The sequence below is a fragment of the Denticeps clupeoides genome, chromosome 3 (assembly GCF_900700375.1).
Source record: "Denticeps clupeoides chromosome 3, fDenClu1.1, whole genome shotgun sequence".
Taxonomy (NCBI): Eukaryota; Metazoa; Chordata; class Actinopteri; order Clupeiformes; family Denticipitidae; genus Denticeps; species Denticeps clupeoides.
Window position 1 is genome coordinate 29016791 of NC_041709.1, and position 25533 is coordinate 29042323.

A 25533-nucleotide genomic window follows, 5' to 3' on the forward strand; every position below is an offset into this window, starting at 1 on the left:
ACGTTCAACAGGCGGGCTGTGCCGCGCTGCACGTGTTCGGGCGGAGTCACGTCGGGAACATTCCCAAGTACACCCCCCACTCCACCCCGCGCACCCCGCAACGGGACCAGGGTCGCGGGAGACTGCCCGATCCGAGCACGGCGGCGGCGTCCCGTTATGTCTGGCGCGGTTTGCGGAACGACTTCGCGGAACGCGCGCTCCCGTGCTGGGCGGCGCTTAAAAAGACGGCGGACGGAGAGCCGCTCCAGGCAGCCAGCAGCCAGCAGCCAGCCAGCGCGTCCTTCTCGCCCCGGTGAGTGCCACGTCGCGGCCGCTTTTATTTCTCGAACCCCCGCGATCCCGCTTCCTGGCACGTCGACCTACTGCGATGATGGAGTTTCGAACCAGAATAGAAGTGCACTGATAACAACATGAAGTTATTAGTGGAGATAATCTGCCATCATGTAAATAACTAGTGATGTAACAAGGTTGTAACAAGGTTGTAGCAAGGTTGTTCTGTGACTGATGCATTAGTGGTGTAAGTGGTGTGTTTAGGAAGGGTGCAGAGGAGGCCACGTGGGAAGCAGGGAATGTAAACTTCCAACATCTGCCTGGATGGTTCCAACAGCTGCTGCGTCGGTACTCGGAGTGAAATGCTAAGCGTGCAGCTGAATCCTACAGTCAAGGTGGTGGAGCACCTGTTAAGGGTTCTTCACGTCCTGATCTAACACCTACATGTTAGGCGTGAGGCTGAGTTTAATCGATGCTTCGATATGTGTTTTTTCACACACAGGAATGCACACACACACACACACACACACACACACACACACACACAGACTTGGCGACGGGCATGAGCACAGCTTTACTGCATGCAGCTCCGTAAGTCACGTTCCCATCCTGGTGACCTTTGCAGCGTGCTAATAGCCTGAAATGTTTGTTCAAGCACATAAACGGGATTGCTGGCTCAGGGGCGGAGCACTAATAATACCGGGCTGTTAATATTAATTGCACTGTCTCTTGCTAATAAAGCAAACGAATGCATTTAATTGGATATCGTAGAACGCTGCAAAACTACATACCACATGCAATTGTGTGTGTGTGTGTGTGTGTGTGTGTGTGTGTGTGCGTCTATGCTGGCTTTTCTGGCCAACTGCCGTTCTTTGTGCAGAGTGATGATTGGATCGTTGTGATTTTTATTTCGTTTCTCCCATTCTGCATGTGCCCTTGAGAGCTTCATTCGCACCTCCGAGTGCCTGTGAGGAGGGAGGGGTGCTCCACTGATGACGGTGGCTTTATCAGAGGGGCACGTGAGAAGCCTTGTAGATAACGCCCAGAAACAAAGACGCCAGGGCCCGTCCGCTTATCACGACGCAAAGCCTTGCTCTGCTCGTGAGCGACGGTTACTTGACTGTTGAAAACGTGCCCGCTTCGGTGGTCCTGGCCAGGAGCGTGGAATCATCTGAGGAGTAGGAGACGTCAGCTTCCTGCAGCCGCACGGGCTGTTGATATGGGTGGAACGGGGCCGATTCTGAGAAGGCCCAGAGAAGAGAGCTGGAGGGCGGCCAGCGATCAGAAGGGGTGCGTTGCACAACCTCTGGAGCGAGCCCAGCGTTATTCCACCTAAGGCTGATGTCATGTTCTCCCGAGCTCTGTTTACTTTCATAGTTCTCATAACGTTGCCAAGTGAACACGGCCTTGGGAAAACAATGGCTCCTCTTAGCACGTTTAATAATCGGCAATCGGGCAGCCCGCAAGAGGCTACTTGACCACTGTTTGCCTCCCGCAGAAGCCAAAATCCAGCACCGTGCCAGAAACATCCGAAAGACAGCGTTTTTACCCTAGACAGGGAATGGTTCTTGCTAGATTTCCTTGGTTCAAAACAAGAATTTTGGCTTTAATAAGCATAATCAGAGTTTTTCCAGTGAACAGGATGTTTGGAGATGCAGAGTCCAATGTCAGGACTCGGCCTAATGTTTAATCTTCCCAAGAATCAAGGATACTGACCTCTCAGTGGCCACAGAAGGCCCCGAGACCTTCGATGGTAGCGGGCTTGGACGGTGGCTCTTCTTTAAGGCACTAAATCATCAGTCATTGGGGTAGAGAGCGGGTCAAGGAGTTCAAAAAGGCTTTCAGCGAGTGACTGATGAGACTCTCCCTTCTCCAACCCCCCCACCCCAGGGATTCAGAAATGGCGGCCGCCCAAGCCTTCACCATGTGTCTCCTCTTCCTGGTCAGCGACGTGGCACCACAGGGCCTCTACCCCCATTTTAAAGGTACGACCATCTCAACTAGTCCTGAAAAGGACATACCTCTCCATTCAAGCCATTGGCTTTTTTTTTTATAGCCCAGACAAAATGTACTTTTGGAAGCCCTGGCCATTCATTTTGTCCACGTGTGGTGAATCTTGAGGAAACCGAAACTTTGAACAATTTTACTTTAATTGTGTGCTGAGGACTGTGTGCTGGAGATTATCAAAATATATAAACTGTCTGGAACTGGAATTCCAGTCCAGTCCATGACATTCCCGGCGAAGGAGGTTTTTGAGGTTTTGGGCCAGGCCGTAAATACAGACTATTGAGAGCAGAATAGCAATTCAGACTCCTTTTTTTGAGATTTTGCAAAGCTTTGTTCAACATTATATCTCTGAATTCATAAATTAGCAGGGGTCTCAGGTCAGGAAAGCAACGTGTTCCTGATATATATCCGTATGCAGAATCTAAGGAGTAGGTCAAAACAAGACTGATGATTGGAGCAGAAAAAACCCCCCCCAAAAAACAACCCTTTCCGTTCGGCTGATAATGGAGCAAAAAGTGGAGTAAAGAGCGACTGCCAATTTACGAACACAAGGGGGTGCTTGAACTTTGCTTTTAGGGGGCTGCCTTTTAAATAGGAACCATGGCCTTCAACCGACAAAACAACTGTTGCTTCTGAAAACAAACTTGGCAGATTGTCCTTTTTTTTTTTTTTTTTTTTTTTAACCGAGACAAACACGGCAAACAATGGCAGCAAAATCACGGAAATGAACATCGCATATTGAGCTCCAGGTTGAGGACAGAACACAGATGGTCATGATGTTACGCAACATAAAAGCGCATAGTGCTCCGCGGAAGACCCGAGGCTTTGACGCGGGAGCTTGTTAAGTTGGACCAGGAGGTTTACTGTGCAGGGAAGTTAGAGCTTTCTCTAATTTCTTTGGGTCTGTGGCAGGCTTATTTATTATATTTAAATTCACAGCATTCATTAAACGCCCTTAACCAGAGCGACTTACAATCAGTAGTTACAGGGACAGTCCCTCCCTGGAAACACTCAGGGTTAAGTGTCTTGCTCAGGGACACAGTGGTAGAAAGAGAAAGTTGAACCGGAGTCGGTTCAGAGTCGAGTGTTTTACCCAGTAGGCTACCATTTACCATGTTACTAAGTGGTGAACATGCCATATAAGACTAGTTAAAATACCATATCGTGTTTCAAAATATCATATTTAGCACAATTTGTTCAGACTTATGGTGAGGGAAACATCCTGTTGTTACAACTGGCCCCATACAGTGATTAAGAATGGTCTTGCTTACACTTCAAAAACATTAACACTCGCACACAATGGGTGCCATTATTGTCTTTCCCACTCAGTTGGCACAGCACTGAGCCATGAAATCTTCCCTCCGTGAGCCAGGTCTGATTGATTTTTCTACTAAACAGCAAGAACAACAGTTCCCGGTATGTCCTAATAGACCCGCTATATTTAACCTTTCGTGTGCCACTCTAACCCGATCGCCAGTCAGTTGCAGTGACACTTCTTGGCTCCTGACTGGGGAAGGGCATTAGTTTTCAGTGATGGCAGTAGCAGTTTCTTTGCTTATTTTGACAGCTCTAATAATTACATGGATTTCTGTGACTTTGACACAGTTACTAATCACTTACACACAGATGGAGGTGCAGAATGATGGTAGCGTTTAAAAAAAACAAAAAACATTTAAGGGTTAATCTAAATTCATGTGCGGACAAGCTCCTGGGAGATGTGAGATTCCAGCTCGACTGGCACTGCGCAATTCTGTGAACGACCTCGGGGAGTAATATAATCCACACAGACAAGTGGCCTCACATTTGTAACACTTCACCAAGCCCTTCCAGGAAAACAGTCCATCAATCTCCACGACTGCGACACTTGCAGGATTATGTTTTGCTAGATGCAGGACAACGTTGGCAGTTGAAGTGCGAAATTATTCCGAGGGTAGTTCCAATCCAGACAAACCTCACTGAATTCATTACATGGGTCAAAGACTTTATGAATATTGTAATCTTTACTCATTCTAAATGCAATTTTAATGTTTTCAGAAAACTCGGAAATGCCCTATTTGACTGGCTGCATTTCACGCGAAATGGTGACGTTTCGCTGCTCCTGGAGTTCTGGCAGGTTCAACAACCTCACCGAGCCAGGAGACCTGAGACTGTTCTACATGCTGGAGATGTAAGGCAGAATCCAATTGAACTTTTAACGGCAGAAGATCTTCATGGTCACCGCTATTTACACCCTGTCCTCGGGACTGGGTCCTCTAAGTAAAAGATTTATACAGTGTGTGTGTGTGTGTGTGTCCATCCAACAGGATCAATCCAAATGAGTGGCTTGAGTGTCCAAGCTACAGTACCCTGACGCAAAATGAGTGTTTCTTTGATAAAACAAACACTTTGGTGTGGACGGCTTATGGAATCCAGCTACGTTCTCGAGACCAGGAAACCATCTACGACACACAGCGCTTCACTGTCGAGAACATTGGTGAGCAAAAAAAATTATAATTTATATAACAGGCATCAACGTCTTTGACTTTGTAATACAATGTATGTAAGAAAGATGTGGATGTGGAATTCCAAATTTACCATAATCTTGATCCCTATTCAGTGCATCCAGACCCTCCAGTTGGACTAAACTGGACCTTGCTGAGTGTGGGTGCATCCAAGAAGCTCTGTGATGTGGCCGTAAGCTGGGAGCCCCCACCATCAGCTCTGAGCTCTGTGGCGATCGGCTGGGTGAATATGGAATATGAAGTTCAGCACAAGGAGAGCCAGTTGGCAGAATGGCACACAGTGAGGATCTGTTATGCTGCTCACTTTCCAACAGTTCTATTGCGCAATAATAGCCACACTGAAAAGATTAGTGATTCACATTTCCCGGGTCAAAAGACCAGTTTCTGCAAAGGGACAGAGTGGAAAATGATTTCTTTTTATTTACCCACCTTCAGAATCACCTCATAAATATACACACCATCGTTAAGCCCTTAATCTTTGCAGGATCGGGCATTATCATTTCAATTGGAATGCCAACAGAGTAAATGGCACAAAGGTCTTCGAAGCTGTGACAAAACATGGTCAAAAATGTTAGCAAAGAATTTAAGTTTTACATAAAAGAATAAGTGGTTAATTCTGAAATAAAAAAAACTAAAATCTGATTTAAAAAAAGAAACACGAGTTGTGTTTGTTGTGTGGATGACTCTTGGTGATTTTTAATTCTGTATGCTCATCCACTTCTGCCCTTTCCACAGTTGGATTTGAACAATGAGGCAAAGAAAAACATTTACGGCCTCCTCACCAACACAGACTACAAGCTCAGAGTGCGATGCAAGATGCACGGGTTCACCTACTTCAGCAACTTCAGCGAATCCATCCTCATTCACGTCCCCGCCACAGGTTCATACTTACACCGCAACACAGATAAGATGTTCAGAAAAGGGGCAAAAAGGGGCCTAGCGGGTAACACACTTGGCTATGAACCAGAAGTCACAGGTTCAAACCCCGCTTAGTACCACCGTGTCCCTGAGCAAGATTGTAAATCTCTCTAGATAAGGGTGTCTGAAAAATGCCAGAAATGTAAAATATAAATGTCTTGTGCTTATTTTCAGGGCCCGGTGTTCCTCTTGGGGTTGTGTTCGCCTTCATCATTGTGGGAATTGGAATCATAATAATTCTGATAATTATATCTCGGCCACAGAAGTAAGAATATACAAGATATACTCTGCTCATTATGAAGTTTAAAGTTAAACTATCTGTTGTAAATGCTTGCAGTTATATGATTACATTAGGTATATTAAATATATATTAAATTAACTTATTTATCAGCAGTAGTTTTATCTGCCATGGGTTTGCACAAGAAAGATAGAGTGACCTTACTAGACAAACACAGGCCAACTTAGCTTATCAGTTTTATGACAGCAATCTCCAAAAGCCTGTTGAATTTTTACTTTCAACATCATTTCTTGTGTCAACAGGTATAAACATGAACGCACTCTTAACCACTCAATGAACCACTTTCTTTCAGGCTCATGGTGATTTTCCTACCTCCTATCCCTGGCCCCAAAATCAGAGGCCTTGATCCTGAGCTACTACAGGTAACATTTATCTTTTTTCCCAATCCTAATTTCTCAGACTTCAGGCTGTCTGTGATTCATTATAACGTAAATGTCTCTCTTCCATACCTGGACACAGAAAGGAAAGCTGATTGAGGTCTCCACCATCTTGGGCAGTCACCACAACCTACAGCCTGAGTTCTATGGTGACGACACCTCGGTGGAGTTCATCGAGTTGGATTTCAAGGAGCCAAGTGACAGTCTTGGGACACCATTCCTCATGGACCACTCACCCGCCTGTGACAGCCGCCACCTCAGCAGCAGTTTCCGTGACGATGATTCTGGCCGGGCCAGCTGCTGTGACCCGGATTTGCCAGAGCCAGATGCATCAGAGTTGCGCACCCCTCTTCCTTCTCCTTTTTCATCTGCTGTTATAAGTAACCTGGAACCCACTGCAACATCTCCAACTGATCCCAGTTTACAGGCTGTATTTCCGCCCCCTCTGGGTTCATCTCTTTGGCCAGGCAAAGATCTGTATTCCCAAGTGATTGAGATAACTCCCGTCGGGACAGTGGTGCTGTCTCCGCAAGAGCAGGACCAGTTAGAAGAGGCTGAGGGTAAACAGGAGAAGCTAATTCCTAAACAGGAAAGTAATGTGATGATGGGGAACCTGAACGAAGGCGGCTACACATCCGAGTGGGACAGTGCCAAATTTCAACTGGCAATGGAAGGGGGAAGGTCTGCTCCTTACCAGGACCCTCCTGGATCCTCGGGGTTCCCTGCCACTTTGTTACCCACCACACCAGAATACACCATGGTGGATGGAGCTGATGCACAGAACAGCCTCTTACTGAGGGCAAACTCTCTTGTGGACACCCAGGTTCCTCAAACAAAGACAATGCCCAGTCCTGGGGGTTACCTCACCCCTGACCTCTTACAGAACATTTCCTTCTAAAGGATGCAATCCACGTGATTCAGACCACCTGGAGCTAAATTAGAACTCCAGTAGGACCTCAAGTCTTGCTATTGGATATCAGATGCTTGTGCTCTGTGAACATCACAGCTCTTTTGGAAGGGACCCTGACAAACACAGTATTTTAACAAAAGTATTACTGTAAAATGCAGTGTAAATGTTTGGTTAGAAAAATCATGATATTTTTCCCCATATTGATAAATGGAAATCAAAGAGTATTAAATTTATAGTGTTGCAAGATTGTAAAGCTTGTGCTGGTTTGCCATAGCCTTGTTAATCATAATCCAAATATTAAGGCTAATCAGCATATTTTTTATTGAATAATCAAAGACTATCTGCAATGTTGTTTCCATCAAGTGACATTACATTAAACTCTAGCGTGGTTCACTTCAGAGTGTTTTTAAGAACATTAAGCTAAGACTGTAGCTCCTGGATGGCTGAGCTGAAATGCCTGGATTGGGTGGGGCTTTTGGATCTTGTACACAGAGGAGCCATGGGAGACCTTCAGTCTGTACAGGCTAAGTGAAACTCAGCAGGTCAAGTATATTCAGATATGCTTTGCTCCTTGAGCCCTCTGATATGTGATATGTTTTTTTTTGCCAATGATGCCCTTCGATTCTTGTATTACTGGTATGCCTTGCTTATGAAGGACATAATGGACAAAAAAAGTATAAGGGACCTTCCTCAAGACCTTCATGTAAGGGAAGAAACTACCCCAGGAGCAGAGAGATCACAAGTGACGGGACAACAGACTGTGAGATTACCCACCAGATTGTAATGTAATAACCGTATGGAACATGCATGGAAAATGGGAGCTGAGCCACGAGGATAAGCACATGATTTACTGGCCGTTCTTTCACCTATGCTCATGCGCTTTGAATCGTTACCAAATAAGGGAGATCTGAATACCAGTGGCCCAACTGTAGTTTATTCACAAGTTTATATGGTTATAGGTCCATGCCAGTGTGAAAAGATAAATAATCCTGGAGGAGAAGTACTTAACCCTGAAGGAAGCCAGCTCAGTTGATTTGGTGGCATGGATGCTCTTGGAACGCCATACCATGAATACGTTAATCTGGAGGATTCTCCATATTTCAGCATGGACATAATAATGGAATTTTTATCCACTATGTAGACTGCTTCATGGATGGATGAATGGATGGATGGGCATAGCTTGTAAATACTCAAGACCTTGCAGCTTTTTTTATTTTTTTAAAACTAATATCTTTATTTCCCAACTCATTCCCAAGCAATGTGAAACAAAGTGTGTCATTTAGCCTAAGCTTGTGTCTGTTTTAAACTCAAAGATTTATACATTTTACAAAAGGTAAATTTAATTGCCAAAAACTGTTAGAGGACTATTTTTATTGTGTGTGTCTATTTTTGAATGTGGAGATTGTACATACAATAAATCAAGCAAAACGTCTGCATTTCACATTTCTTCTTTTAAGCAATTCATTACACCTTTTGCTGTCAATAAGCGCCGGGTGAATCGTTTGGCAGGACAACAAGTCTCCTAGATAGTAGCTTGTCTTTTACAACCCAGCTCAGTTTCTGCTGGCAGTGTTCCTGGTAGACGCATTAACACTTGTCTTCATTTATCCTAATCTGTTTTTGTTGAATGGCTGTCCGCCTCTAAAGACAACAGATTCTCTGCTGATGTGATTCTACTAATCTGTTCCTTGGGTTTTTGGTTTTCTTGGTTTAAAATGTCACATATGATGTTGACATACATTTGCAGCATTATTTGCAGAGCGACTTACAATCAGTAGTGACAGGGACGGTTCCCCTGGAGACACTCAAGAGTTAAGTGTCTTTGTCAGGGACACAAGTGGTAGTAAGTGGGGCTTAAACCTGTGACTTTGTGGTCCTATAATTGATATTACTCATTAGAACCAGAATGCGTATGCCTTATGTTATGAAGATCCCAATGCTGCTTTGCATTTAGCCTTCCCTGTTTTGAAAAAATATTAATTAATTTATATATTTTACTTTTACGGTCATTACGACTGTACGTTCATGCCCAAACTGTTAAAGCACCTTTAAGGATTTAGCACTGTAAACCCATGGGAAACTCAATGTATGCACTTAGTCCAAATGTGTGAGAGGAGGCAGTGTGAGGGTTTGTGATCTGGTCTTGGGCTGCCAAGTTTTAAGTTTCTGTATTTAGACATTTTTGGAAACATCACTGCTTCTCGACAAAAAGATATTTACCACCGGAGTAACACTGTACCTTCAAAGGATGCCGCCACAGTCCCAAAATGCAACGCGCCGCTTCACAGGATTCTCGCGAGATCTGGCAACACCTACACTCTCGCTAGTCAGATCAATTATTTTCTCATTAACGTGTGTGGAGCATTTTTCCCTATTTGTTTCGCTTAATCTAAAAAAAGCATGAATAAGTCGACAGCCGTAAATCTAGATAAGCTTGTGAACGATTTTTCAGAACTGGAACAAGTAAGCTCGCCTCCCATTTTACACGTTCTTACCCAACAGAACTGGTCTCAGAACAACAACAAAAAAGTTCAAATGAATACATGTTGAATTGAATTAAACCAATTTTCATTTACAGTACCAGGAAAACTCTGTATTGGCCAATATTGGCAATATTTGTGAGATTATATATTTATTTGCTCCAAGACAATAACACAGATGAAGGGTGACAATATCATACTTGAGATGAAGTTGGAGGAGACAAAGAGATTGCTGAGAATAACTCAGAAAAGCGAGAAGCACCTAACTGAAGGTGAGTATCAACGTAAAAACTACGAATAATAGCGATAACACGAGAGTAATGGTTGTTTTAAACGATTTTGTTGGTGTTTTGTCGCCCCCTGGTGACATTATTAGTTATCAGTCTGGCCCCCTTATTAACAAAGAAATTGGAAATTGGGTGATTATTACATGTAAACCGTTTAAGGTTATTATTATTTTAATAATTATTTATGATTGGTTAAAACTATCATTGTGTGAAAGACTATGTGCTGCAATAATGCAATAGACAGTGTTCTGTTTGCAATACTGTGCAATGCTCTTACCAGGTGCAATTCTACACACAATGATATATATGCATATATGCGCAGTATTGCAAAAAGTATTGCATATCATTTTCTTATTTTATTTATTTTATTTTAGGTTGTTCTTGCATCATCGTGTGTTGTGGCAATCGTTGCACATTATTAATAGTTTTTTATTCTGATGGTGGCAATCACAAGAATGAATAACAAACAGAAACGAGACAATCATGTCAAATTATGGCTCAGTGGCTAGAACATTTTGTTTTATGGAGGTGCATTTCATTGTACCATTTCAACAGGGCAAAATTATTAAGTGCTTAAGAGTTGTCATTGTGAACTTGATGGAAAGTCATGTTCATGTTTATCACGCACAGTTACTGACCACCTGGAAGTTGAGAAAATGATAATTGCTTTTACTGTCTGCAGAGTGGAAGGGGATGCTAGGAACCATCCAAGGACTTCAGCAAACAGTCCAGGAACAGTTAAGTCTGAGAGGTAGGGACGAGTGCGTCAGTGTCTGAAAGGCAGAGGTAAAAAACAGCGGCGCTGTTGATTACGTATTAACAGAGCAAACGCGTTCATGTACTGCTTTATTTTTTTTTACATCAGTCATACAGCCTAGACAGTGATCAGGACTGAGTTGATGTAGGAAACTTTAATCTGTCCCATTTCGCTTCAGCGGAAAACGATGAGCTGAAAAACATGGTGACTGGCTTGAGAGAAGAAGGTGAAGAGAGGGCAAAGGTCAGGCTATGTGAGACGTGCTGACGCCAGCCTTGGCTGGGTGTATTTTTAGCTGCTTTCCTGTGGCCATCTACCACACACAGGGATGGCAGGCTCAGGTTCGGAGGCTCCAGGCCGAGGCGGCATCTCTGAAGGAGCACCACCAGAGGGAGCTGGTCGATGCACACAGGGAAATACAGAGGAAACGTACGTGCAGAGCAGTACTGGCTTCTGGGACATCCATGCATCCGTGTGCTAGAACCTGGTTCATTCTGACTGCCACCGTTGGCTTTGTTTGCAGTTGAGGAGAAGGATAGAGAGATGAAAGAAGTCTTCAAGAGGAATGAGACTGCAGTAGAGGATCTGACTCGAAAAGTCAAGGATTTGGAGAAAGAGAAGCAGAGTGAAATTGTTAAACTCCAAATGGAGGTGGGAAAACAGGAAAATTGGACAGTGGGATATGTACATTTTCAAATGAGAACCATATGGGTGTGACATTTTGCCAACCTATTTTGATTTGTCCTTAAACACAATATTTAAATTTTAGAATATTTGAATAATCACAAGTGCAATCTGTGTTCAGTGTTAAGTCAGGGAGGTGGTAGCCTAGTGGGGCCTATGAACCCAGGTTCAAATCCCACTTACTACCATTGTGTCCCTGAGCAAGACACTTAACTCTAAGTTGCTCCAGGGGGACTGTCCCTGTAACTAATGATTGTAAGTCGCTCTGGAAAAGGGCGTCTGATAAATGCCGTAAATGTAAGTCCTTTGTGCAATTATTCAGATTAATTCATATTCATAAAGTAAAAGATGAGTAGGACTTTTCATTTAATAATTATGCCCATATGGTTCTCACCCCTTGATAGAGTAGATGCTTCGGGTTTTATTTTAATTATTATATTGTTAAATATACATTGATTTAGTACCACTATATTAGTACTACTGTAAGTGTCTTTTCCTCCTTATTTTGCTCAGTTCTAGAACGCTAACTGGCACTGTCGGAAATTAGAAGCGGAAGGACTGAATAAAAGAGCCTTCCCAGGAATATTGTATTTAACCACTTGTGTGGCTGCTCCGGTTCGCAGTTTAGTGCTAAGCTGGCCAGGGCTCAGAGCATGATGGCGAAGCCCCAGCAGCCGCAGGGCCATGGCCTTCTCTCTCAGAACATCTTCAGGAGGGTGAGCCTGCACAGTGATACGCTTTAGGTTTGACTTCAGGTCTCTTTCAGCTGTTTCAACTGCGGTGTGTGTGATTTTCTGCTGGGATGATCCCAGAAGCTGCAGTTCATGCAGGTGGAGAAGAACCAGGAGATCGAGGCCCTGCGTCAGAAAGTGAAAGAACTGGAGCAGCTGCAGCTTCAGGCCTTCTCTGACTCACGTTTGAAGAAGAGGAGGAGTTAACAGGCGTTTACTATTCTTCTGAAACATCTTCCTTATTGCATTATTATTATTGTGTATTTTCCCTCTTCAAATAAAACTGTTAAACTGAAGGGATTTACTCCTAGCTCCTACGCAATATATCGCTTTGTCATTTTGTGAAGTACTGATCCTTGTGGAGGTCAGTGGTGGCTGCATGGGGCAGGCAGGTGACCAGAGAGCCTCAGGATCCCAGTCACCACAGCACGAGCCCAACACACATGGAAGCACTAGTGCTGCACTTAAATCCTTTAATCTCATGGCCTGTGTGTGTGTGTGTGTGTGTGTGTGTGTGTGAGTGAGAAGTCTCATTAAAAAAAGAATAAAACTGCCATGCAACACATCATGTGCACCAGGTCAATTGTTGGTTTTGACAAAAAAAACAACAATTTATTATAATGCGTGCACACACACACACACGTATATATATATATATATATAAAAACACACACACATTTATATATATTTAGGTAACAGCTACAGACCACAAAATACTTTTAAATATATAAATAGTTGGTTTGGCTCCAGCCAAGTACGGACTGTATAAATGAATATAGTTTATGGTTATTTCATAATATTCGGCAGTATATTTATATTGGAATGCTGTAAACAAACTGCTCAGGTTGCCAGTGTACACTTCCAGACACACCTACTCATTTATGGGTCTGGTATTTACAAAATAGAAGAAACATGACTATGAAAAAAATACATATGAGCGTATATATTAAACAAAAAAAAGTAGCAAAAATCAGGGAGCTTTTGCTGTGATGCATCATTTTATACTCTCCACCGTAAGTTAGACAACAGGTACGGTTTCCAGCAATCCTAAAGGTTTATTATGCTAAACACTTTCTAATCATTTACTCATGTTAATGAGCATCTAATCAAGTGGCTTTTTATAATGACAATAGTGAACAAAGCAGCCATGAAGGTAAAATGAAGCAACTCTTAAAAAACAGATTCATCAAACATACTTCACTTTCTCCTGCTACAGAAAAATGATATATGTTTCATGCATTGGATTCTTGTCTCCATAATCGCAACAAAGTAGGGGTGTCCAATCTTTTGACTGGCAGTGTACATGGTTGTGTGTACATTTTATGGGAAATTAGATGGGATTTTACTCTGTCACTGTGGGTCTCGCCTGCATGGCACACCTGAATGCAGCCCTGCTCATTCTGAAGGTTGCGGGATTAGCGCTTAATCACTTCATCTGATGCATGTTCGGTTGAACACGCTAATCTCGTTTGGGCCAGGCATAAGGCCGTTGCGTAACTTCTGACGGGCCGCTGCGACACGTTAGGCAGAGGGACCTAATCTCTGCGCTCTGTGACGTCCTGCGGTCACACTCCTTCAGGAAGGACAGAAGATGTTCAGATGCCATCCACTTGTGCCTGCAGCTGGGTCAGACGTTGGCAACGTGGACCCTGACACACGCCTTTATTTTTGAGGTCATAAAATTTGACTCAAACTAAGCAGCGGGTTTGGAGAAACATGACTCCCCTTAATCCAAGGAGACCTCAGAAAGCAGGAGCGAGAGGCAAGGAAGAAGGCGGGAGAGGATTGTGCTTAGTCTAGTCATCAGAGAACCAGGACTGGAAAGGCAATCGAAGGTCTTGGACACTTGGCACATACGGCTGCATTTTTTTTATTTCTCTACCACCTCCCCTGGGTCTGATTGGGATTTGCTGACCCAGTATCTTCTCACAGCAGAATGGATGTGCATTCCGGCATCAGGGTCAACTCCTGCTACAGATGAGATGTGCGTCTCCCAACACCGGCAAGAGCACCGAGGGGTGAGCTTCTTCACGGCCGAGTCTCCAAGTGATGCGATGCGCTGTAAAATGCAGGCTCGGCAGAACGGGGCACGTTAGTCCGTAATTAACACCTCGCTGAAGGGCTGCGCAATGCGATCAACCTTGATCTCCAGGAACAACGTCCTTAACGTTTTCCCAGAACGTACAGTTGGATGATGCGGTGAAAATGGAAAAGAAAAGATCCATGAAAACAGAAATAGATACAGTTTAGTACAAGACTATATGTACAGGTACATTTTTAAACCACAGATCACATTTGAATACCAGATGTCATCAAAAACCTTTATTAGGTATAAAATGTATTATTTAATAGAAAACACAATTAGGGAAGTGAAGGTTTCATGCAGCGCGACAGAAGCGGCCGGCCCCGTTGACACGTACCCGCGGCGTGTCGCTGTCTCTGTGGAGCAGCACCCACCGGAGACGGCTGCTGAGGCACAGAACTTTTCCAGACATGAAATAAACAAGTTCCAGCCACCATGGGTCATTTATTCTGTGTTTTGCACTGATTTAGACTGAAATATGGTTGGTAGTAGCCTAGTGGGTAACACACTCGACTATGAACCAGAAGACCCAGGTTCAAACCCCACTTGCTACCATTGTGTCCCTGAGCAAGACACTTAACCCTAAGTTGCTCCAGGGGGACTGTCCCTGTCACTACTGATTGTAAGTCACTCTGGATAAGGGCGTCTGATAAGTGCTGTAAATGTAAAATGTGAAGTGATTGTCACATGTGACACACAGCAGCACAGCACACGGTGCACATAGTGAAATTTGTCCTCTGCATTTAACCCATTACCCTGAGTGAGCAGTGGGCAGCCATGACAGGCGCCCGGGGAGCAGTGTGTGGGGACGGTGCTTTGCTCAGTGGCACCTCAGTGGCACCTTGGCGGATCGGGATTCAAACCGGCAACCTTCTGATTACGGGGCCGCGATCCCATGACCTTTCCATGTTTGGTGAGATTAGGTGTGTTGGTTTTAGGAGTGGAAATGCAGATTTTTGATGCTGTGACATTCTCTATCAGATCTTGAATTTATTAAGGGCCTTGCGTGGTTGTCAGTTTGATTATAAATCAGTGTAAATGCAATGTTGGATTAACTGAAACCTGCATTTTAATTGCAGCACATGACACAGCATACATGTGAACCATCGCGCCAGGGCAGCATGCGTTCTCTGTAGTCCGACAAGTTTCGTCTCGATCTAAGCCCGAGGGGCTGCAGGATGCCCATGGGCACCTACCGGGTCTCACCGCGGGGCCAGGGTCCACGCCACAGCCTTTGGAGCCTGTCGGAGAGCTCCGTGAAGGAGGAGGAGGGTGAGGAGGACGAGGGAGCGCGCCGATGCCTCACGCCCTTTGAGAAGCTCACCACCGACATGTGCCGCGATGAGAAAACCATCAAGGAGCTGACGGTTGGCCGCAGGGTGGGATTCTACAAGGTCCGGGGCGAGATTGGCGCCGGGACTTTCTCTAAAGTCAAGCTGGCTTTTCATGCCCTCACCAAAGGTAATGCAACGCAGCAAAAATAAAACCATCCCCTTTCGGCTGCTAACGTTAGTTGACTTTTAGTTTTATGTTGGATGCCCTTCGTGACACAACCCTCCCCATTTACCCAGTCACATGCTTCCCCAGTGGCTGGGCTAATGCAATAAATGCAAAAAAAGTTCAGCACAAGCCATTACGTTGTTATACAGCACAGGCCAAAGTTTGGACACACCTTCTCATTTAACGTGTTTTCTTTATTTTCATGACCATTTACATTGGTAGATTCTCACTGAAGGCATCAAAACTATGAATGTGGAGTTATGTACTTATTTACAAAAAAAGTGAACTAACTGAGAACATGTTTTATATTCTAGTTTCTTCAAAATAGCCGCCCTTTGCTCTGATTACTGCTTTGCACACTCTTGGCATTCTCTCGATGAGCTTCAAGAAGTCGTCACCTGAAATGCTTTTCCAACAGTCTTGAAGGAGTTTAGAACTTGTTGGTCCAACTCACCCCAAAGCATCTCGGTTGGGTTCAGGTCTGGTGACTGTGGAGGCCAGGTCTCCACTTTTTGTAAAGAAAACACATTGAATGAGAAGGTGTGTCCAAACTTTTGGCCTGTACTGTATACGCAGCTTTTTCTTCCTTCACTTTCAATTTTGTAAAATGAGTGAAGAGGGGCGATAAAATGTCAGCTAACCAGGTGAAGGTGATGAATAAATGAAGCTTGCTGTTTTCTGCTAGTGCTCATGTGAATGTGAAGTGAAGAGGAGAGCTCACACCAGAGAAGTAATCTGCCGCTGAGCCAATGCGACCTCATCCTTCCCGCTCTTTTCCCCCAGACAAGGTCGCCATTAAGATCCTGGATAAGACCCGTCTGGACCTGCAGGCCCAGCGGCTGCTGTCCAGGGAGATCTCCACCATGGAGAGCCTGCAGCACCCGAACGTCCTGCGCCTGTATGAGGTGGTGGAGACGCCCAGCCGGCTGCATTTGGTGCTGGAGTATGCTGGAGGAGGGGACCTGTACACCAGGATCACCACCGAGGGGAGACTCCACGACGCACTCAGCAAGATTGTATTTGCTCAGGTTCTGTCTGCTATGAAGCACCTGGTCAGTTTTTTTCCCTCCAATAATCCTCCCACCGATTTTGTGACTGTTCACATCAACCAAAACAACATTTGGTCAAGAAATTAAGCAGTACCAGTCAAAATTTTGGATGCACCTACTATATAGCAGTTATGGAGACTAAAGGAATCTGTTTTTTCAGAGTCGCCTCATTTTACCGTCATGGCTTCTTTGTTCACTATTGTCGTTATAAAAAAAACGCTTCATGAGATGCTCATTAACATGAGTGAATGATAAGAAAGTTTTCAGCATAATAAACCTACAGGACTGCTGGAAAACCATCACCGTTCTAATTTATGGCGATGGAGAGAAACAAATTCTGGCATCACAGCAAAAGCTCCCTGCAAATTTGCAAGAGATGTGTAAAGTGAAGTGATTGTCACATGTGATACACAGCAGCACAGCACACGGTGCACACAGTGAAATCCTCTGCATTTAACCCATCACCCTTAGTGAGCAGTGGGCAGCCATGACAGGCTGCCCGGGGAGCAGTGTGTGGGGACGGTGCTTTGCTCAGTGGCACCTCAGTGGCACCTTGGCGGATCGGGATTCGAACCAGCAACCTTCTGATTACGGGGCCGCTTCCTTAACCGCTAGGCCACCACTGCCCAACGTCCTTAATTTATGCCTTGTTTGCTATTTTACGTTGTGATATTGTATTGATATATCACCATCGATATATATCAAATATCGTGGATATCAACACACTACTAGCCAGCTACACTCCCGCACGCCGCCTCAGATCTGCAAATGAAATGAGACTAAAAATTCCCTCTTCACGGGGTCTCCGATCCCAATCGACTCTGTTCTCCTTTGTTGTCCCTGGCTGGTGGAACGACTTGCCCTGGTCCATCGACTAGCCGAGACTAATACCACCTTAAAGAAAGATTTGAAAACCCACTTGTTTAAAAACCGAATGAGAATTGCTGGTGTCTTCTCCTTGTAAGTTGCTTTGGATAAAAGCCAAGTAAAGTAAAGTAAAGTAAAGTAAAGTAAATTTCGATATTTCTGTATATAAATTTAGTCCACCAGGTGTCCAGCATTGCGACAGTGGGGTAGATGGAGTTACTGCCTGGCACTTCAGGCAGAGTGAAATCGCAAAACTTGACAGACCTATCACAGCACCCTGTGTTTCGGCTGTTTACAATTTGAGTGAACTGTACAGTATCACAATATATAATCGCATCGTGACTGACGTATCGTGATACTGCTACTCACGTGTTTTCATTGTCCTGTATCTTCAGTTTTGTTCTACAATGTAAAAAATGCAAGGCCCATCAATGAGTAGGTGTCTCCAGACTTTTGACTGGTAATGTATAGGAAAAGTGGCCGCGACTTGGCCAGACATGAATTATGTCGGCAGAGAGAAGGCGGTTGTCTTTTAGCAACTGGACTTAATGTTGGATAGTCTGAAATCGGTTTTAGATTTGAGTGTTAACCAAGTGTCGTTTGATCTTTCCTCCCAGCATGACAACAACATCATCCACAGAGACCTGAAAGCGGAAAACGTCCTGTTCACCTGCCAGGCCTGCGTCAAGGTGGCTGATTTCGGCTTCAGCACCAAGGTCAAAAGCCGCAGCGAGATCCTGGACACCTTCTGCGGCTCCCCGCCGTACGCAGCGCCGGAGCTGTTCCGAGACGAGAGCTACCTGGGCCCCGCTGTCGACACCTGGGCGATGGGGGTGCTGCTGTTCTTCATGGTGACGGGCACCATGCCGTTCCGGGCCGACACCGTGGTCAGGCTCCGGCGCTGCGTTCTGGAAGGTACCTACAGTCTGCCCACCTGGGTGTCGGCCCCGTGCCAGCGGTTGATCCGCGGGATCCTACGGATGGACCCGTCGGAGCGCTGCGCCCTGGACCAGATGCTGGGCTGCGAGTGGCTGTTGCCCGTGGAGATCACCCGGCCACTCCCCCCATTTCAGCTCAACCCACGCTACCTGGCGGAGGCAGGCCCGGGGGAGCTGGAGGAGGAGGAAGAGGAGGTGAAGGCTGCCCTGGAGCAGCTGGGCATCACCTCGGAGCACATAATCAACAACCAAGGCAAAGGCAGCCGCAGCCCCATAACCGGGGTCTATCGCATCCTGCTGCACCAAGGGCAAAGGAAGAGAGGGGTGGAGACCCCGCCGATGATCAGGGGTGTGGTGAAGGACCCCAAAAGGGACAGCCTGAGAGCCTACAGGAGCTTGCGGCACACCTCAAAGCTCTGCATCCTCGCATGATCTGCTCAAGCTTCTGTAAACACGCTGAAGCGCAGAAGAGCAGAGTGACTGCAAGAACTCTAACCTGACTCAGGCAGAAGTACCGAGTTCGAGTTCATGGCAAGGCAAAAAGCTGTTGCTGAGGATCTGTCTTCTACCAATTTATTAAAGATATTATAATAAATACATATAAAATGAGCATTAGGGTGGTCCAAAATGTTTTTAAATAATAACCCCACTCTTCTGTTTTATTCTAATACAAAAGGTGACAAAATGGGAGTAAAATGTTCAAAATAACAGTTTTAGAGTATATACCCAACCAAAGTTAACTCAATAAATAGTGAGAATCAAAGAGAGCATAAAAGTGCAGTTGTATAAGACAAAGCCCAAAATATTGTTCCGTATACTGATGTATTTAACACATTTATGCATAGATCTGTCGCTGCCATGGCAATCGACACTAGATTTCTGCCATTTCCACTAACTGTTATTAAAATAACTGTAAAAATTCCCCTTGAATTCTGCATGACCCAAATGTGTACAGGCTGTTAAATCTGACACGTTGGATATACTGTACAATACAATAACCATCAATTAACTATCATACAAATTAAATATCATACAATTACATATCATATTAAATATCATGGAGGGTTGTGGGACCATTTATTGCACCAGGACCGCCCTAATGAACGTTGCACATTATGTTGTATAACGGCATACTACATGTTTCTCTCAGTACCTGACAAACACAGAGCTGTGATTCTACTTCATTGTTTTAGCTTCATTTGCCATGTTGGACTTGTGCAGCAGTTGTGTATGCAGTCGTCCATCAACACAACGGTTTTGTATTTTTTGCGAATAAAAAGAAGTGCACACACGACCGACTTTCTGATCTGTTCCAACCAACACTGGCTGCAACTTTCCATCGGCCTGCCCCGAACAAAGCGGCAGCTGACGGTGCACCACATGACCCCACCCCTCCATCACCCCTCCATCACCCGCGGCAGATGGAGCGGCGTCGCCCCGCGGACATCTGCCGGCCGCACAATGCCGCCCTTGTGCGGGAGCGAGAGCCTCCATTGTGCTCCCGCCATACACATGCAGATCAGCGGGCAGCTGACGGCGTTTGGCGCGTCCTATGCAAATGAGCTCTGCGTCGACCACGCCCCCTCCCCTCCTTTTCCTGAAACGAGGCCTGTTGCATTGTGGGGCTTCAAAAGAAAGAAAGCGGCACACAGATACATTGTTTCGGATCATCTTTATTTTTGATTCACAATTATTAGATTACAAATATGAATAAGAATTCTAAAGTGAAACCTTTAGAGTATTAAGACAATTCTGGAAAGTGGGAAACATTGTGCGGAGCGCAGAGAGGTCTCCTCTGGCTCCGCAGCGCTGGTTTTTTAAAAATGAGCAGGGTGGGAAGTCCATTTTTAAAAAAAGCATGCTTCTTCGACGACCGCTTCGTCCTCTGCGTGTACCGACGCACGCGACGTTCGCTCTGCAGGGCAACAGACGCGAAACTCGCTTCTTCCTCTCCAAACCTCATCCGCACAAAGAATGAGGGCCATTGTGTCGCCCCCGTGGCATACCTGACCTCGTTCACATAAAGAATGAGGGTCATCTTGGCATGGACGGGACGAGGGACGACGGAGCCGCGAGGGCCACTCGGGCTCGACCTCGCGGCGCCTGGACCGAGATCCTTCTCAGGAGCATCCAGGGATGCAGGAGATATCAGGATGAGTATTCCTCACAGCATCTCGGGCCGGACGGTCAGCGCTCGGGCAGGGTGATCTCGGGCACCCAGTCGTTCAGCCTGCAGCTCTCCTCGCAGAACAGGTGCAGCTTCTCCAGGGCGGGGTCCTCCCACGAACCTTCAGCCGGGTTCTGTCGGACCAGGACAACGTGGACGTTAGAAGGCCGATCGGAGTTGCAGAATCAGGATAAAGGCTTGAACAGGGGGTTCGCGGCGACGCCACCTACCGTGATGAGAACGCAGTGCGCATCCTCCAGGTCGCCGGACTTGTCGCCGACGATCTCGGCCAGTCGCTGCGTGTCGCTGACGCGGACGATGCTGATGTCGTTGTCGAAGCAGAAGGCCTGGATGAGGGTGAAGTGGATCTGCAGGGCGACGTCGCACTGGAAGGCGTCGTCGGTGGCGAGCACGCAGAAGGCCACGCTGTCCGGGTCGCTGTAACGCAAGGGGGGAGAGTGACGTCAGCGCTCGTTGCGCGTCACTGGCGTCACCTGTCCTGGCACGAGCGCGCGCACACACTCACCCGTTCATGACTTTGGCGGACTCGTACACGCCGACGGTCAGGCAGTCGTTGGCTTTGGCGGAGAGCAGCGCCTCCTCGAGGGCGGCGCCGGCGCAGGGGCTTCTCTCGGCGGCCTTCTGGATCAGAACCTCTTCCAGGGTCATGGCGACAGGCGGGTGTCGGAGGGAATATTCCGAGCTGGACGCGAAGTTCGGAGGGTTGTAGTCCGAAAGGGCGGAGTGGGAGCGAGTGAGGAGTCTGCCGGCCGTGCGCGGCTTTTATACCCCGCGGCTCGTGGGTCCCGTGAAAGGCCCGCGCGCTGATTGGCTGGCCCGAGTGGCGCATTGGTATGCAAATGCCATTGTCGCGCTCCGACTCGTGGCAGATTGATGACGGTCGTAACGCCATATAGTCCATTTTCCAGCGAATGATCAATAAAGGGGCCGGAGCTTGGAATGCACGCGCAATTCGGCTCATTTGAAACTTTAAAAGTGATGCAAAGTCTATTCAAATATTTTATACACACATACATACATTATATATATTTTATATATATATAAGTTGGTAAGTTCTTATCTGATTTCGCATTTGAATTGCCGAGTAAGGGTGAAATGCAAGATTTGTAAAGTGAGTTTGAGTCGAGTTTACGGTGAAAGCGGGTGCGTGCACGCACACAGCATCCCCCCTTCCCCCGTCCTGCAGAGGACAGGTGGAGTGTGGCCATCTGCGGGCTGCCGCCCCCCGAAACGGCCCCATTGTGCGCGCTCGGGAGCTCCCATTATTGGAGACCCCATTGACATGGAAATGCGCCGCGCGTGCCACGACGCGACCACGTGACCGCCGGACTCCGGGGTTTCACGCGGCGCGACAGAAGCGGCCGGTCCCGTTGACACGTACCCGCGGCGTGTCGCTGTCTCCGTGGAGCAGCACCCACCGGAGACGGCTGCTGTGGCACAGAACTTTTCCAGACATGAAATAAACAAGTTCCAGCCACCATGGGTCATTTATTCTGTGTTTTCTGCACTGATTTAGACCGAAATATGGGTGGTAGTGGCCTAGTGGGTAACACACTCGACTATGAACCAGAAGACCCAGGTTCAAACCCCACTTGCTACAATGGTGTCCCAGAGTGTCTCCAGGGGGACTGTCCCTGTAACTACAGATTGTAAGTCGCTCTGGATAAGGGCGTCTGGTAAATGCTGTAAATGTAAGTATATCTGTGAAGATTCTCAGTCATCCAGGTGAAATTGTCTGAAAGTTTTTTTCTTTCTTTAAGGTCGACACGTTTCATTCTGAGGGAAGGTTGGCTTGTCACAGACTGACAAAGTTGCACGGTTGCCACGACTCAACTTTCAGACGATGATCTAGACAGAGTTTGAAATACACAGCAAGTGCGTCCGGGGGTAGTAAAAATGGTCAAAGTAAAGTAAAAGGGACGCGTGCGGCTCGGTGGCCGCGCATTGTTCTGCAGTCACATCTGCAGCACGTCCCCCCGTGTCCCCACGGACCCCCCACGGACCCCCCGCCACCCTCGGTCGCGAGTGACAGGTGTCCCGACACGCAGGACGAGCCGCGGATTATTCCGACAGCCAAACAACTAAACCACTTTTTAACAGGATATTAAAAATATATATATATATAATTCATATATGCAATTTTTTACTGACTAATAAAAAGTTTTACTTTTGTTTTAAGAAAAGGCGAAATCCGATTGGCCGATCCGATTGCAGGTGCAGATAAGCATCTCGAGTCAGAGCTTTAAAAAAAAAAAAAGCAGAAGTTGGCTTTAATGACCTCTCACCAGCCCCCACGGACAGATGGGGAGTGTTGCCATGGAGAACAAGCCCACGTCTCCAGATGCCACGCGCCTGGAGTCACCCCATTAAACCGAGCTGTGCGTATGCAAAACGGGGGCGCGTGTCAGATCGCGAGCGAGATTCGGAATATTTTAAACTGATAACATAATAAAACACACACACACACTCACACCAAAATCACATTTTAAGTTTTACTTGGCTAGTTGTGTAACCTCTTTGCAGACACATTCTGAGCTGAAAAAAAAAATCGAATTACAGAAGGGAAAAAAAAGTTTATTTAATTCTTTTAAAACGTAAGGTGGACATCGCCAGACGTAATTATATTTTATTCATAGCCAGAAAAATAACAATTGAAATTAATGAATCCGTACTTGAACGGACTATTTAATCAGATTAATTGATCAGATCAAAATAGAAGATTAAAGCCGCGCCCTAATCTCTTTATGTGTGGTCGTGCTTTTGATCCTTTCATCCGAAGTTTTTCTTTTGGAAGTCTTGCGCGCGTGCAGGCACGCGTCGGAAGCGGGGTCGCGCATTGTCTTCGCGCAGCCAATCACAGGGCGCGGCGCAAACGCGTGCCGGTCGCTGCCTATAAAAGGGCCGCAGCGCACCGTCGCAGGTCGAGTCCGAGTCCACGACCCGGTTCGGAATAACTGCTGCCCCCTCACCAGACCAGAAGTTCTCCATCGACCTTCGGACCAGCGCCATGCTCAACGCCGGCAGAACTCTGAAGGAGGCGCTCGTGAACGCGCACGCCGACGGCCGCGTGACCGTGGGCGTGTACGAGTGCGCGAAAATAATGAACGAGTAAGTATTTCGATTAAAACCCGAATACTTAAAGAAACTATTTTTTTTTTCTTCTTCAGAGTCTAACGATCGTTTCTTTTTGTCTTTTTGCAGCGACCCGGACAGCGTGGCCTTCTGCGTGCTCGCCACCGACGACGCCTTCCAGTGCGACGTCGCCCTGCAGATCCACTTCACCCTCATCCAGGCCTTCTGTTTCGACAACGACATCAGCATCGTCCGCGTCAGCGACACGCAGCGACTGGCCGAGATCGTCGGCGACAAGTCCGGCGACCTGGAGGACGCGCACTGCGTTCTCATCACGGTAGGTGGCGTCGCCGCGAACCCCCTGTTCAAGCCTTTATCCTGATTCTGCAACTCCGATCGGCCTTCTAACGTCCACGTTGTCCTGGTCCGACAGAACCCGGCTGAAGGTTCGTGGGAGGACCCCGCCCTGGAGAAGCTGCACCTGTTCTGCGAGGAGAGCTGCAGGCTGAACGACTGGGTGCCCGAGATCACCCTGCCCGAGCGCTGACCGTCCGGCCCGAGATGCTGTGAGGAATACTCATCCTGATATCTCCTGCATCCCTGGATGCTCCTGAGAAGGATCTCGGTCCAGGCGCCGCGAGGTCGAGCCCGAGTGGCCCTCGCGGCTCCGTCGTCCCTCGTCCCGTCCATGCCAAGATGACCCTCATTCTTTATGTGAACGAGGTCAGGTATGCCACGGGGGCGACACAATGGCCCTCATTCTTTGTGCGGATGAGGTTTGGAGAGGAAGAAGCGAGTTTCGCGTCTGTTGCCCTGCAGAGCGAACGTCGCGTGCGTCGGTACACGCAGAGGACGAAGCGGTCGTCGAAGAAGCATGCTTTTTTTAAAAATGGACTTCCCACCCTGCTCATTTTTAAAAAACCAGCGCTGCGGAGCCAGAGGAGACCTCTCTGCACTCCGCACAATGTTTCCCACTTTCCAGAATTGTCTTAATACTCTAAAGGTTTCACTTTAGACTTTGCTTTGTTTCATTGTTTAATTCGCTGTTTTTGTAGTATGTGTGTTTTTTTTTTTTTTTTTTTTTTTTTTTTTTTTTAAATTCACTTTACTGTAGTATGTGAAAAGCTTTCAATAAATTGAAATTTCAGATTCACAAGTTTTCCCTGAGCTTTGTTCTCCACTCAGATTGGTTACACCAATACCACAGCCCACTGTCGCCTTTCACTGTGGCTGAAAGACGTTTAATCATACGCGGGCTGACGTTCCGGAGTTGAGCCGTGAATCGTACCCTCTACGTACCACCACTGTACCTACGAACACACTACACAGAGCGTCTCAGGCTTCACACCTGACTTACAAGTACAGATCCCAGACTTCATGGCCCTTAGAAAATTGGAGCGTCTGGTTCACTCCAGTGATGCGATAAAACAGGCCTGGCGACCAGTCGCGTCTTTACATGGCGTGTATTTCACCATGCACCAGGAACAAGTTCGAAGCAGGACTTTAAAAGTCCCGTCCTGCGCCACACTTTAACTCCAACACTCCCAAAGCAGAGGCATCTGCTGAAATTGGGCTGTGGACGGTGAGGAGCATGAATGAGCATGAATGGCACGGTG

At 46.5% G+C, this 25533-nt stretch overlaps 5 protein-coding genes across 9 annotated transcripts; 4 read left to right on the forward strand and 1 right to left on the reverse strand.

Annotated features, from left to right (window-relative positions):
- The first annotated feature begins 8 nt into the window (after positions 1–8).
- Positions 9–7679, forward strand: ghrb (growth hormone receptor b). 2 transcript variants are annotated; one of them, XM_028972745.1, is made up of 9 exons: positions 163–292; positions 2161–2255; positions 4312–4444; positions 4581–4750; positions 4874–5058; positions 5514–5658; positions 5871–5961; positions 6287–6356; positions 6454–7679. In XM_028972745.1, exons 2-9 carry the CDS (start codon positions 2171–2173, stop codon positions 7267–7269), a joined length of 1695 nt encoding a protein of 564 aa, XP_028828578.1. In that variant the 5' UTR covers positions 163–292; positions 2161–2170; the 3' UTR covers positions 7270–7679. The 2 variants fall into 2 exon arrangements, with proteins under 2 accessions (XP_028828577.1, XP_028828578.1); XM_028972744.1 differs by lacking the exon at positions 2161–2255 and having other exon boundaries at positions 9–292.
- Positions 7680–9598: 1919 nt separating this feature from the next.
- ccdc152 (coiled-coil domain containing 152) lies at positions 9599–12427 on the forward strand. The gene is made up of 8 exons (XM_028971062.1): positions 9599–9744; positions 9928–10033; positions 10731–10799; positions 10984–11048; positions 11132–11234; positions 11329–11456; positions 12113–12205; positions 12302–12427. The coding sequence occupies exons 1-8, from the start codon at positions 9682–9684 to the stop codon at positions 12425–12427; spliced, it is 753 nt and encodes a 250-aa protein (XP_028826895.1). The 5' UTR covers positions 9599–9681.
- Positions 12428–13741: 1314 nt separating this feature from the next.
- Positions 13742–19948, forward strand: nim1kb (NIM1 serine/threonine protein kinase). 3 transcript variants are annotated; one of them, XM_028973297.1, is made up of 5 exons: positions 13743–14055; positions 14153–14238; positions 15383–15764; positions 16587–16855; positions 18337–19948. In XM_028973297.1, exons 3-5 carry the CDS (start codon positions 15482–15484, stop codon positions 19087–19089), a joined length of 1305 nt encoding a protein of 434 aa, XP_028829130.1. In that variant the 5' UTR covers positions 13743–14055; positions 14153–14238; positions 15383–15481; the 3' UTR covers positions 19090–19948. The 3 variants fall into 3 exon arrangements, with proteins under 3 accessions (XP_028829131.1, XP_028829130.1, XP_028829129.1); XM_028973296.1 differs by having other exon boundaries at positions 14156–14238; XM_028973298.1 differs by having other exon boundaries at positions 13742–14238; positions 16587–16831.
- A 364-nt stretch (positions 19949–20312) lies between these two features.
- On the reverse strand, positions 20313–21573 carry LOC114786230 (growth arrest and DNA damage-inducible protein GADD45 gamma-like). Its single transcript, XM_028973172.1, has 3 exons — positions 21351–21573; positions 21055–21262; positions 20313–20958 (listed from the first exon to the last, which is right to left on the reverse strand). The coding sequence occupies exons 1-3, from the start codon at positions 21491–21493 to the stop codon at positions 20845–20847; spliced, it is 465 nt and encodes a 154-aa protein (XP_028829005.1). The 5' UTR covers positions 21494–21573; the 3' UTR covers positions 20313–20844.
- A 908-nt stretch (positions 21574–22481) lies between these two features.
- On the forward strand, positions 22482–24869 carry LOC114786233 (growth arrest and DNA damage-inducible protein GADD45 gamma-like). Of its 2 annotated transcripts, XM_028973183.1 has the most exons (4): positions 22507–22536; positions 22606–23953; positions 24047–24254; positions 24351–24869. In XM_028973183.1, exons 2-4 carry the CDS (start codon positions 23853–23855, stop codon positions 24462–24464), a joined length of 423 nt encoding a protein of 140 aa, XP_028829016.1. In that variant the 5' UTR covers positions 22507–22536; positions 22606–23852; the 3' UTR covers positions 24465–24869. The 2 variants fall into 2 exon arrangements, with proteins under 2 accessions (XP_028829015.1, XP_028829016.1); XM_028973182.1 differs by having other exon boundaries at positions 22482–23953.
- Positions 24870–25533: the final 664 nt, after the last annotated feature.